Source organism: Pteropus medius, unplaced genomic scaffold, assembly GCF_902729225.1.
Source record: "Pteropus medius unplaced genomic scaffold, Ma_sr-lr_union100, whole genome shotgun sequence".
In the NCBI taxonomy this organism is placed as follows: Eukaryota; Metazoa; Chordata; class Mammalia; order Chiroptera; family Pteropodidae; genus Pteropus; species Pteropus medius.
The window spans coordinates 3678361-3693226 of record NW_024341894.1 but is presented as its reverse complement, the minus strand read 5'-3'; the positions used below and the strand labels follow the sequence as shown (position 1 = coordinate 3693226).

The following is a 14866-nucleotide window of genomic DNA, read 5'->3' as shown; positions in this document are numbered from 1 at the left end:
CACAAAGAAGGAAACCTTTAAATAAATTATAGAACAGCCTCTTTAAAGAGTAGGATGAGATATTAAAAATGATCATGTTAAAAGCTTCATAGCTACATTGGGAAAAGTAGAACAACAGTGAATTGTCTTTATATTAGGATCTGATTAAAAATGGCTAAAATTAAACCTTTACTGTGATTGCAATTTTTAAAAATTACTAAAATTCTTGTTGCCTGTGGATATAGATTGGAAAGTAGACTGATAATGGGTTTATTTGGTGAGAGTTTTCTATTTTTATTTCTGTTAATGTTGCAAAAATATGCTTTATGTAATAATCCTTTTTCTAAATTAATGGGGATAAAATAAAGTTAAGGATATTCTCAGCTTTTCAGACGATGGAAAGTGGTAATAAGTTAATGTATATAAAATATCGACTTTGTGCCTGACACAAATGATATCAGATATTCCTTTGGAAAGAGGTATCTAAATTAGTTTTTTACATTTAAGTTATGAATTTCATTCTATCCTATCTATCCTCCAGCTTAGAAGATTTTAAAATACAAAGACTTTTAATGAGATATTTAGGTAGATACCCCTTAGGTAGGTAAAAGCCAAGCTTTGTTCTCTAGCACCCTTGATGTGTCCTTTGTTCCTTCCAGGTTGATGCCATGTACACAAATGTCAGAGTAACTAATATTTGCTCTGATGGCACACTCTACTGCCAGGTACCTTGTAAGGGTCTGAACAAGCTCAATGACCTTCTGCATAAGATAGAAGACTACTTCCATTGTAAGGTATGGCAGAGCATCATCCACCTCTAAAATTGTCTTAAAATTGCAAATCAGAGTGGTCACTAAATTGTATGAGTAGCTTTTGAATAGTTTGAGGTAGAATTTCTAGAATAGGGGTTAAGAACCATAGACTGCATAATTTAAAACAAAAGACAAAAAAACAAAAACCAACAACACCCCACTGGTTTCTGCGTTGTAAAATGAGGATAATAATAGTATGTACCCATAGGATTGTCGCATGGAGAAGTTGTAAGAATGCTTAGCACAGTGTGGGGCACATACTAAGTGCTCAACAACCAGTAGGTTTGTTATTTACAAGGCACAGTTGATGATCCTAAGTGCAGCTGCCTGTGTCTGTCTGCTAGAGCCAGCTGGCTCCTCTGCCTTGGGCAAAGGTGAGACTGTGGAATTTAGGAGTAAAATAAGACTTCTAAGGCATCACTCCCAAGCTCTTTACAGTCCCTGAGAACCTACCACCTCAGTATATGTGGTATATGTGGTTCTACAATTGAAATTTATTTAAAAAGCATCTTACTCTTTAATTCTTTTCTTTTTTTTTTTTTTAGCATTTTATTTTATTATTAGTTTCAAGCATATAGTACATTGGTTAGACATTTATATAGCTTATGAAATGATCCCCCTGATAATTCTTTTCTGAATCAGGATATGTAGAGGTTTTGTTTTAAGGTTCTAAGGTGATTACCTTACCTCTAGTAGGACATTATAGTCATAATCCAGAATGTGCTATAGTTCCCAAGTGACTAAACCCTAATGCCACTTCGACCCAAACCCTCTCGTCCCTGGACCTAAACCCTTCCCTCTAACCTGCAAAGCACACAGAGCACCTCATGGCACTTACACAGCAGCATCAAGTTTTGACTATTTGGGGATTTATTGCTGTACTAGAGTGTAGGCTTCTTGAAGGCAGAGACCGAGCTTTACCTGGCACTGGTAAGTACCTAGTTCATTTAGATACTGTAGTACCTAATCCAGTGTCTTACGTAGAATAGGTAATCCAAAGTACTTGCCAAATCAGGTTAAACCTGTATTCAAACTACAGCCTAGAATTGAGGCATTAGATCTATAGCTTTATCTCTTTCTGTGTTATGGATGTTTTAGGTATATATATATTACTTAAGTTTGATTTGTTAATCTGTCTTGGAGAAATCTGAGACACCCAGAGAAGCTGATTCCAGTGACTCATTTGCACGTATGTGCTTATGACCTATGGCAGTGAAATGCACTCTTCATAGTCCCTAGTACTCTTGTTACCTGAGTGGAGACATTAGCTGTGGGGGGAATACACACATTCACCCTGAAGGAAAGAGACCATGGCAAGTCCCCAGCTTCAAGCTACAACAGAAGAGGAGGTCGAAGAGACCTACGCCATCATGTGTTGGCATTTCACTGGCACTGATATCCATATTTGTGTTGATAACATTTGTTTTGGAAATAAAATCTTATTTTTGAATCTGTCTGTAAAAAGATGAAAAGAAGAGGTCTTAGGTTGGACAGCTAGCCCGACCTCTTCACTTTCATCCAGCCTGTTGGCCTCTCCTTTGTCAGATTCATCCTCTCTCTTTGTGTTTAACTGATGGTACCAGACCCTGGATGAATCATGCTGACCTCCACACTGACATTTTCAGATATTTTAACAGAGCTGATTTATAAGCCATGTGCAAGGAAGGAGAATAGATCACCACCATCAACAAATGTATGAGAAACAAGGCAGAAATTCTATAACCCTTTGGACATGCCCTGCATCCACTGATTACATATGGGTGAAATAGTTGGCCTGTGCCACAGCGTTGTTTTTCTAATGGTGTAGCAATATACTCTTTGCTAAGAGTAATAAAAGTGTCATGCAATTCTGTTTTGTAGCACATGACCTCAGAGTACTTCGTTTCCTTACCCTTCTGTGGGAAAATCTGCCTCTTCCATTGCAAAGGAAAATGGTTACGAGTTGAGGTAAAATCAGTCACTTGACTTTTTTTAAACTTATTATGAAATATTTCAGATATACAAACAAGTTTTTAAAAAAATAGAATAAGCACCTATGTACTCATTGCCAGTTTGAGAAGTAACACATGACCAACATGATCGACATTCCCTCCATGCACCCCCTTTCTTCTCCCACCCCTGGGGGAGCAGCCAGCTGAATTTGATGTTCCTCATTCCTATTCATTTCTTTATTCTTTTACTATATGTGTATCTATATGCACACATTTTTACTATCTATATGTTTTCATATATAGGTGGTGGAAATATAGAAATGAATATGTATATAGAATATAGTAAAAAATGAGTAAAATATAACTAAACGAATAAATATTTTAAAAATGTATGTGAATAGTAAAATGTATTGGTTCTTCTGAGACATACTTTTTCATTCTTTATGTTTGTGAGATTCATCCATGTTGATATGTGTAGCTCTAGTTCATTTGTTTTCACTGCTGTATGATATAACAGTGTATGAATATGTCAGTGTTACCACTTCATTCTCCCAATGATGGATATTTAGGTAACAGCGCTTACCATGAACTTTCCTGTGCATATCTCCCAGGGTACATATGTAGGAATGGAATTTCTGGGTATAGGGAATGCATATCTTCAGCTGCACTAAATATTGCCCAGTTGCTCTCCAAAGTTCCCCTTACGTTGAGGCTGTAGCCCTGTGAGAGTTCTGGCTTCCTTAGGGAGTCTCATACCCTCCTGGCCTCCCTCCTGCCCAGAACAGCTTTGGCTTTAATGTTCACATACTCCTCCATTTCCAGTTCCTAATAATTGTCTTATTTCCTTGCAAGCTCAGTTATGAATTTGAAAGGAGTCTCATTATGTTTTATCATATATTTCTATATGTTTTTCAAAGGTAGGTTTTTTCTTTTTGTTATTATTATCTTTTTACATCTTTCCTTTTTTTTTTTTTTTTTTTGATATCTAGTTTTCCCAGTTGCTAAAATTGCAAACTTGGGCTTGATTTTATTTTATTTTTTACTATTTTTCCTTTGTTTCAGAGGTTCTCAATCTAGATGTAAGAACCTCTATTTTCAGGGGTCCTTGAAAATTGTGTGTGTGTTTATAAGTGTGTGTATTATGTACTTTGGGAGGAAGGTATCCATAATTTTCATAAGATTCTCCAAGAAGCCAACCATAGGAAAGTAAAAACCATTGCTTTATTGATTTTTTAATACTACATAGCAATATTTATATAACTTAATTGTACCAACTTTTCCTTTATTTAAATATAACTTGGTCATGTCTATTTTAACAAAAACAGCAATTTTGAAGTAATTATTGTAATTAATGTGAATGTGTGTCAGAAGGATGAGGTCCGATGTTATATGACCAAGAATTGTCTGCTTAGCTATAAACTTCAAATACATGCATGACTCATTACAAAGAACATGGCATTATTTGAATTTTAAAGCTCTGTGCTGTTCAGTGTATAATATATAAATGCACAAATACTTAATTTATAACTTTTGAAATAATTTCAGACTTTTAGAGAATTGCAAAAATAGTTTAAAGAGTTCCCATGTGTCCCTTACTGACCATCTTCAAATATTAACATCTTGCATAAACATTATCAAAACCAGGAAATTAACATCAGTATAGTATTATTAACCAATGTCCAGAACTTATTGACATTTCTCAGATTGTCTCTCACATGTCTTCTTTCTGGTCCAGGACTCCAAGTTGTACTTAGTTTCATGTCTTCTCGGTTTCCTCCAACCTGACAGTTGCTTTGTGGCCTTTTGAACAGTAGCAGTATTTTGTAGAGTATCTCTCAACTATTCTCTATGTGTAGAATCAGGTTATGCCTTTTTGGCAAAAATGCCTTTTTAGTGTTTGCTCAAATACTTTAGATAAATATCTAGTATTATTTTTATTATTATCAAATTATGTATTGTTTACCTTAGAGGTAGCAAAAATGTTCATTCTTTTAGTGGTGTGTAGAAAGTTAAGGAAAGAAAAGTGATTAATGAAAAGCAGATCCTGTGTTTAAATGATGTTTTCTTCCTGACATATCTAAGCTTTATTTAGTGCCCGTACATTTTGAACTTATTCCATACATCCAGCCAGTTCTAGTCCTTGGCTATCCCTCTCCCTACCATCACTCTTCCTCCAAACACATCCTGAGTAGTCCGCGTTCACTTTCTGCCCCACCTTCCAGTCAGTCCTCAGCCACTGCTGTTTGCCTTCTGCCTGCATTTCATCAGAGAGCCTGTTCTTGCAACAGCACCTCAATTGCACAATCTAATTGGTAACTTCCAGGTCTTATTTTACCAGACCTCTTTGCTACATCTAACAAGTGTCGAAACTTGAAATTCTCTTCTCACTAGGCTACCATGTTATCAAATCCTCCTAATTTTCTTCATGATGCTCTAATGATTCCTTCTCTTATTTTTCACCTAAACCTCTCCCTCATCCCCATCACTGAAGTGTCAGTTAGTGTCTCCAAGTTCTATCCTGGATCATCAATCTTTTCAGCCTCTACATCCTTCTAGGTAATCGCATCTCAGAGTTTCAGTTATCATCTCTGTCCTAATGTCTCCTAAATTCATTTTCCAGACCTTGATGAGCTTCAGATTTGGGCAACAAAGCCAGCCTAATTGTCTATCTCACAAACTCCTCAAGCTCTGCATGTCTGAAACCAAAATTATCTTTCTCCATCCTTGTCTTCCTCCTATGTCTGTGTTTTGGTGGTACCTCCACTCTTGTAGCTATTCAGGCTGTTCCCTAAGAGTTATCTTTGTCTTCTCTATCTTCTTCAGCCCCTAGTGCAACTAATCACCAAAATGCCAATTTTATAGCTTTGTCATTTCTTGTCTAGATCACTGCAATACCATACCAAGTCGTTTCTCTGCCTTTACTCTCTCTTCTTCCAAGTTAAGCTCCATACCACTAGAGTAAGCAACCCAAAGTGCAAATAACTGCAAATAATAATATGTTCAATGTTTGATGAGGCTTATTATTTCCCAGACACTAAACGTTGTTAAATGTTGCATGACTGATCTCATTTAATCTTCACAAAACTCTACTATCTCCATTCTTACTGATGAGGAAAGTCATTGAGCTAGAACGTAGAGAGATGAGATTTAAAACCCAATCTGTCCAATTCAAAACCCTCACCGAGTCTTACCACCAACAATATATTGCTGCTTCTAAAGCTGACCATCTCATTCTTCTACTTGAGACTCGACGTTGGCTTCTTCTCATCTACAGTTAACGCAGTTGTAGGCAGAAGTCCCTGCCCAGATAATTATCCCCATGGGGCTATATTCCGCCAATGTAACTATGTTCAATGATGGCAAATATCACAATGATGGCTTCTTAAGGAAAATTATAGTCATTTAAGGGTGCACTCAGTATCTTACTTTGTGAGATTGCCATTTGATCACAGGTAATTATTGCTTTGCCTTGGTGTGTAATTTTCCCAATTTTGAATTATTACTTTGGATGTATTTTACCTCTCTCCAACTTTCTGAATTTCAATTTTTTAGTTAAGACAAATGGTACAAATTATCATTAGGTTTTCTGGTGATGAAGCTATAAAATAACAAAATATGTTATGATTTAAAAACATATGGTATTTACCTACTACGAGTAAAACTCTGTTTCTGTATTCTATTTATTTCCTCATTACTAAGACACAATAGTTTTTTTCCTCACATTTTAATATTTTGGAGAATAGACTGCCTCTTATGATCAGCAGTATATAATAATGCATCAAATTGTTTTATAATCAATAATGTCCTAGAATTGAAAACATAGTAAATATTACTGTTTATTAATTTTACTGATTATTATTAGTTTAGTGATTATTACTGATTAAATGAATTAACAATTAGATGTTGAAATCAATTCTACTCTAAAAGGATACCTGTAAGAATATTTTAAAATAAGAGAAAATTTAATAACACAGATAGTCTTTGTTGCCTTTTATATGCAATGTAGAGTTAACAAAATGTAATTGCACAGAAGCATCTTGACCTTTTGGATGTACTAATGAATTAGCCAACACTTGTTTCATTGCAGATCACGAATGTTCACAGCAGCCGGGCTCTTGATGTTCAGTTCCTGGATTCTGGCACCGTGACATCAGTAAAAGTGTCTGAGCTCAGGGAAATTCCCTCTCGGTTTCTACAAGAAATGATTGCGATACCACCTCAGGTACTATATGCTGCAGGCCTGGGAGGTTTGCTGGAAGAGATTTGGATGTATCAGTAATCAAGTTGTGAGATTCCCTCTTTCAGTTTTGTTCTTAATAATGATGGAAGCCTGTAACAAAATTGGAAACGATCCAGATGTGGTTGTTCGCTGGTTTTCAGATGGAAAAGTCAGCTGACTTAGACAAGTCTAGTCAGACTTACAGAATGTTGTTTAATAAATGTTTATTTTTAAGTATGTTGTCATTAGGCGATGTCGTCTAGTTAGAGGTTCGATTTTAACAATTAGATATCAATGGTGACTTCTACACAATCGCAGGTTATTGATGTAAATATTACTTCCAGAATTCTTAGTTTAATTAGGTAGCGATTGTCTTTAGATATCTGTTTATAGTTAATCATTTTCTTATATGACCTTTTCCCCATAGATTTTAGTAAAAAAATTAACCTGTCCTTCCTCTGTTGATAAAAATTTAGATGATAAGAATTTTGAATTAGTTAAAATTGTTAAGAACTATTTCCTACCTTTGGGAGAAGTAGAGGATTTTGTACAGAAATTAATCATTTTTCGAAAATAAAATTGTTTGACATTCTGTAATTTCAAAAGGCCTCTTGACTTATATTTGCCAGAAGATACCTTATGTCATCAAAACACGGTGAATAAAAAGCACTTGACGATAATTATCATGGCTTTTATAATTTCTCTCACTCCAATCACCATTGCCTTTTCTAAAGTGACTTACAGAGAAGCAATTTTCAAGATTACCTTTACTCTTGTTTTTGCTCAGCCATAATACTGAAAATTGTTAGACTTTTAAGTGCTGTTTCACTTGATAACACCTCTGGCCTCCGTACCCCTTGTTAGAACATCCGCCAGGGCCAGTCTTAGCTAGAAAAGTTCTCTGGGCTGGAGAGGAAGGGGACTCTATCCCACTGCTTCTGACTGAAAGTCACACAATGGTACCTTCTTTGTGCTACAGCATTAAAAGCCATGAGAATTTTCTTCTATTAATCTTATCTAGATTCTTTGTTTGATAGATGTGAATTTGGGAGAACCTTGAAAGCCAGCTAGTCCAAGCCTCTGGCTAACAGCATCTCCCCAAGAGGTCTAAGTCAGACCAGTAACCCGATGGCCTGTCGGCCAAAGCTAACCCATGAATATTGGATTTGGGCTTTTGGCATTTACAGTGTTTTAAAATGTGGATTGGTTGCCAAGGTTTAAAAATCAAAATTTAAAAATTGAAATTTCACACAAAAATCCCTACTTCTAGCTTCTCTTGCTTGACAAAACAGAAAATCTGATGGTAGTGAGCACTCTCCTTTGTGGGACAGTGCTCTGTGGGAGCTTGGAGAGTGGCATTCTTCTCTGCAGGGCCATGCTGTCCAGTGTGCTGGCCCCATTTGGCCACCTCACTCCCTCATTGCCTGCCTGGCCCTGCAGGAATGAGAGTGTGTGACCCCCTCCCCACCAGGAAAGGTACCTTATCCATGGGGCGCAGTAAGAGACTTGGAGCCCCAGAGGGAGAAGGGCATGATAGGGAGGATGAGGCTCAGAGAAGAAAGAAGGAACCCAGGAATCCTGGAAGCAGATTTCGTTCCTTCACAAAACTGCCTCCATCAACTTGAAGCTTCCTTCCATGAGACCGAAGGGAGTCCCCGGGGTCACTTTTTACTCCCTGCGTTAGCCCTTCTACAGAAGCTTTGTGCAGTGATGGTGGGAGGTAAAAAGTGTTAGGGAAAATGAGGCTTTCAGCTGTCTATGGATTTCAGTTTTTCTTACCCTCCTTAACTCTCATTACAACCTCCTCCAAAGGTGAGCACAAATGCCCGGCACCCACAAGGTACACATGAAATGCCGTATGACGCACAGAAGCCTCCAAAAAGATTTTTGCCACAAGAGACAGTTTTCATTCGAATGACACTTCATTTTTTTTTTTTTAGTTGGTTTTAGATGGGAGACCCAGCTAGAAATCCCAATTCTGTCTTCTCAGTTTTTTGAACGGACACAAATTAGTCTCTCTGAGTCTGTTCACCATCTGTAAAATGAGGTCACAGTGTCGGCCTGTAATGCAGAAGTGTTGTACGGTGAGAAGGATATACGTGAAGTGCCTGGTGTAAGCCCTGACTCGTATTAGGAGTAAAGACAATAGTAGTAACACAAACAGAGCCAGGAACACAGGAGATGTTCCAGCCTGAGTGCCGTGATCGTCATCGCTTGCTTTCTATCTTGGCAACATCTGACTTACTGGGAAAATAACATTGACATTACTCATAAATCCCTATTTTAAGGTGATATGTTCACTTTTCCATCATGTTTTCTTTTCAGGCCATCAAATGCTGTTTAGCAGATATTCCACAATCTATTGGCATGTGGACCCCAGATGCTGTGCTTTGGTTAAGAGATTCTGTTTTGAATTGCTCGGACTGTAGCATTAAGGTTAGTTATCTTATTAATTTTGATATATTTAGAAAGGGAGCTGTCAGGCAGAAGGGCTCATTTGGTTTTTGTGAAAGAATTTTATCTTACTGTAAACTGATGCCTTCACATCTGACACATTTTTACAGTCAAGAGGTTGGTTACATGTGTAGTGATACGCTATTTCATGGTTTAAGTTTTATTTAAGACTTTTACCTCCAGTATTATTTTTAAACCCTTTATATAATCTTTCCATTATTAATAAAGTAGCAGAGATGGTTCCTTGCTCCTATTTTATACCATGATAAGAAATTAAGTTTCCAACAGAGGCACCACCATATATCTCTTGGTAAATATTTCTTAAAATCAGGTAAGTAAATCCTCTTTTTTTTTTTAAAGTAAAATGGATTATAAACAAATTATTTGCTTATAATCTTGGTTTTTGCCTCTTTTCCTAAAGCTTACTTAAACTGCTTTATTTCACTAGCTTGTTTTTTTTTTCTGTGCCTTTGTATCTTCATATAAAATCATTGTTCATATTTCCAAGAATAGAAATGTGAGATGATATTTAACTGTTGCAAATAGTATTATTTTATATGAACATTTAACAGTGACATATCCTTGAGAAATAGCTTCATGAAGATCTCTAGATTATTCTAGCTCACATTGACTTTTCTATCTTCACATGCCTCTAAGATTCATAATATATAGCCACACAATTAGGTACCGTTTTATATTCTTCAATTTCCACATAATAATAAACATTGTTTTCTCAGCTACTTTTTCAAATCCTAAAGCCAGGGTATTGGGTACTCAATAAAAATATTTTTTAATGATTGAGTTTTGAAATGGTACTTCTGTATCATAAATATCAAAATTAATTAGCAGTTAGTACTTCCTTAGCACTCCAAAGAATGCATTTAAATAGATTCATCTTGCTAGGAAAAAAAATTTCAGCATGTTACTGTAGAAGGATTGCCTTGCTGGAGTCTTTCTGTCTTTATGCCTATGTTCTTGTCTTTCGTTTCTAGCCCAATTTGATAAAAGATAGATGTAGCTAGAAGTGTCTTTTTTCGGTCATTCCTAAGATAGACCAGAGAAGCTGACGAGAAGAATTAACAGCCACTCAGCCCTTTAGGACACTCAGCAGTTCGCTTCCAGTAATCAGTGTGTGGTGTTCCCATACAGACACTCACCCCTCTGGCAGAAAGGGGTAGCTAGGAAGTCAAAGGTCTCCTGGGCAAAGGGTGCAGAACTGCAATTTCGGCCTGGAGATTTCTTCCATTTTTTCTCCCATGGTTCCTCTTCTCTCAGGGGTGAGAGCAGATATTAGGACCACACATGGAATTTAGACCAGAGGTCCCGAAAGGTATGGTGAATGTCAAAGCTTTTCTCTTCCCTTCCCAATCTGAGGGTGCACCAGCCTTAAGTAGAACGATTATAGGATATTTTCCCATTATGATTATTTTTTATTGTTGAAATTGGGTGATGAGCACATGGCGATTCATTATACTTACTGTTGTTTCTATTTTGAGTGTTTTAAAATGTCATTAATTAAAAAAAAATTTTAAATCACGATATATAATTTCCTCTCAGTGATAATGACAACTAGCAAGTTATAAAAGTATTCTCAACGATTTTAGAAGTCAGCAAATTTTTCACTTCCATAAGCTTGCTACTGGTTTCTAGACTACGTAAGAGCTTATTCATCGATATAGCTATGATAGATAATTCATCTGACCTTAAAATGGCTTTGAGGAAGTTGGAGGTGTGTGTGTGTGTGTGTGTGTGTGTGTGTGTGTGTGTGTAAAAATACTGTGTTTTGATATATAACGTTAATATTATAACCACCTCTCTGATTTCAATGTGAACTCAGATTTCTTAAATTGTTTTTTCGTGTTTTCCGAAGGTTACAAAAGTGGATGAAACCAGAAGAATCGCACATGTTTATTTATTCACTCCTAAGAACTTCCCTGATCCCCATCGTAGTATTAATCGCCAGATTACAAATGCAGACTTGTGGAAGCATCAGAAGGATGTGTTTTTGAGTGCCATATCCAGTGGAGGTAGCTCTCCCAGCAGCAAAAGTGGCAACACCCCCATTGTGAGCCATGCTGGAGAGAATTTCAAAAAGAGCCTCACAGATGTCATCAAAAAGTCCATGGTGGACCACACCAGCTCTTTCTCCATGGAGGAACTGCCACCTCCTGTCCACTTGTCAAAGCCAGGGGAACACATGGATGTGTATGTGCCTGTGGCCTGTCACCCGGGCTACTTTGTCATCCAGCCATGGCAAGAGATACATAAGTTGGAAGTTCTGATGGAAGAAATGATTCTGTATTACAGTGTGTCGGAAGAGCGCCACATAGCAGTGGAAAAAGATCAAGTGTATGCCGCAAAAGTGGAAAATAAGTAGGTCCTTGGACAAAGCATTTTATTCTACTCCTAAGAAAAATGTGTAGAGTGATACCAAGAGTCCTTAATCCTTGCAGGGGGACTGAACTGCGTGAATGGGAATTTTGAATGTGAAATGAGACTAATGAATAATTTTCTAATATTTAAAATGATGTGATTTAGCTACAACTATAGTGACCGCATTTCTGTTAAAATATAATTCTATCTAAAGTAAAAGTTTGAATGTTTTTTCTACTTTTCTATTAGAAACAATAGCTGTTTATTCTGAAAATTACAGTTTTTAATTTTTAAAATTAAAGTTATAAATCAATAACTTTAATTTTAAAAATAAGATGTTTATTGTAGAAAATTTTTAATATAGAAAAGTATACAGAATTAAAATCAACCAACCAGACACCACCCTTGTTCAACTACTTATGAATTTCTTCTAGTTTTTTATGCATATTTATATAGTTGGATCATTATTACATAATTTTGTACTTACTTTTTTACCCGATATAACCTTGTGAACACTTTTTCATGCGATAAAATTTTTTCATAAACATTTTTAATGGTTGAATAATCATCCATCATATAGAGAAATCATAACTTATCATTCTCTTTTGTTATGTAGGAATTTTTTCTCCTCAACTTTTTGCTATTATAAATAATGTTGCACATAAATCTTTGTTCGCATTTCTGATTATTTAAGATAGATTCTTAGAAGAGGAATTGTTTGATTAAATAGTCTTGATATACATTGTCAGTTGCCTCCTAGAGAGCTTGTGCCACCTTTAATAAGGGACAACAATGCATGTTTCACTACTCTTTGGCTGTTGGACAGTGAGAACCATAATTCCTTACATTTAGCACTTCCATTTGTTTTCTTGTATTTTCACATTTGGATCCATCTCCTCCTTTTCTGAAGCCCTTTCCTGATGTATGTGCTGGTTTCACCCCAGTGAAACCCAAGCACTATATTCTACACTCTGCACTCAGGTCTCGGAAGGCCCGGAAAATGGCATCACTGCCCCTGTCCCGTCCCCTTGGCCAGCTTTCTTAGGGGGAATGACCAAGCTTATTCAACGATGCTGAACACAAGAAACTGTCGCCACTTCAAACACACACACAACACACATATACACACCCAAACTCAGTTTGGAAGCTCAAACTGCTTATTTTTTCTATAAAATGCTTTCATTCTTTCTCGAGATAGCAAGTATAAGCATTTATAAAATTTTGTTACTTTCATGGTAGAAAAAAACCTAATTTTTAATTCTTAAAAGTACAGTAGTTTTCATTCTGAAAAGCATTCAACTTATATGTTGCAAGCTTTTTCATCTTCAAAAGAGCATTTTTACTATGTCAAATTATTTATAATCGTAGGCATAAATGGGTTTAAGTATGGGAACATTATTTGTATAAACCTGCCTCAATCAGAATTCTTTAGAGGATAATTTCATCACAGTTAAAACCAAACCAATGTTACCTGTTATCCGAGGGGCGGATTAATGATGATTACTGGTGGGGGTGGGGTCCTACTTGTAGGCAAGGGCTCTGTGGGGGAGGTGAACCCATAAACTGGAGGCCTGCAGTGTGGGGCATCAGACTCCACCCCCAACAGGTGTGTCCAGCGGTCCTGCCCCAAGACTCTTGGGCTTTAACCAATTAATTTGTCACTAGATACTCAAGGGACATCTTCTAGATAAGAACAGATTATTTGATTTTTAAAAAACTTTGTGAACTGCATCACTGTAAAGTTTTTAGAATTTCTGTCTTGCTTACAACCCAGGACTATTTATGAAACCTTGTTCCCAACTATAGTAAGTGAAGATGTCGAAATTTTGGATACATTTCTGATTACAGTGGTTTCCAAATCTATACTGGCTAAGAATAACCTGGAAAAATTCTTAAAAAGTGGAGATTCTCTTTCCTCACCCCAGACATCTTGAATCAGAATATCTGGGGGTAGAACCCCAGAATCTGAGTTTTTAGCAAACTCTCCAGGTGATTCACAAGCAGACTTGCACTGAAATTGGAAATCTAGTCAAAACAGAAGCCTTTATTTAAGCTATTAATTTTGAAAATTGAAAGCTAAATAGAAATACCACACAAAAGTTTTCTGATGGCTCTCTCCTCACTGCTTTGTACCTCTTATTTATAGACTAAAAGCACAGATCACTGTCGTTTGGCCTGTACAATTTAAAGACAGTGCTATTAGTGGAAACCAAATGTTTTCATCTTCTTTTGCACTTAAATTAACAACCTGTCCCAAACTGGCATTTCCACATGTGAAAATTTCTCTTTAATTTGGTCTGAAGTTCTTCTATTTACACAGGTTATCGTCATTTTAATAATAACTATTATAATATTAATGGCTACCATTTACCAGCACCTATTATATGCCAAGTAATGTGCTAGGCATTTTATATATAATATTTCTGCAAGTGAATTAAAATTAAATATCTTACACATGAGATCACTGAGGCTCAGAGACGTTAAAGAGCCCAAGTGACACAATTGAAAAATAGCCCAACTCAGGTGGGACTCGATCTCAGAAGTTTGGCCCCCTAAGCTGATATACTTACTGTGATATCTTTTTGTGTGCCTGTTGTCTCTGTAACTCATGGATTAACATTTGCTGCACTTTGGGCTTATCTAAAGGTTTCTGGAGTATCTGCCAGAAGCCCCTGGTCACATACAGTGTTTAGAGTTGGCCTCTTTGTAGCTTTCTTACTGTGTAGTTCATCCTGTAGCAGCGGTATAGGTTTCCTGTGCCCATTCTCCATTAGATGTACATTGGCTGGAGAGTCGGTCCAGTCTGTCCAGCCTCAGCTGGGCAGTGTGTTGCAGGGAAGGGCCTGCTGTTCCACTGGGCTTGATGCTGATAAACCTGTTTCAGAGGGTGGCAGGGTCTGCCACCTGAGACAGAGCCTGCCTCACACCATTCAGGAGCAGAGACCACCTCCATAGACACTTTCCTTTGAGACGTTACGAACAACCTTCCTTTCCTTAGAGTAATAACACTCTTTAATCATGTAATCAAGACTATAGGACTTTAAAATGATCCTTCGTACCTGAACTTCGAAGTCTAGGTTTTTCTAATTTTGACGATG

General features: G+C 36.8%; 1 protein-coding gene across 1 annotated transcript in view; it reads left to right on the top strand.

Annotated features, from left to right (window-relative positions):
- The window catches only part of TDRD7 (tudor domain containing 7), a 61284-nt gene that overhangs the window by 42774 nt on the left and 3644 nt on the right, over positions 1-14866 (top strand). The window contains exons 11-16 of the mRNA XM_039857011.1: positions 639-773; positions 2652-2738; positions 6810-6944; positions 9267-9377; positions 11266-11768; positions 14543-14592. Coding sequence (XP_039712945.1) covers positions 639-773; positions 2652-2738; positions 6810-6944; positions 9267-9377; positions 11266-11768; positions 14543-14592 — 1021 coding nt within the window. The remainder of the gene's footprint in view (positions 1-638; positions 774-2651; positions 2739-6809; positions 6945-9266; positions 9378-11265; positions 11769-14542; positions 14593-14866) is intronic.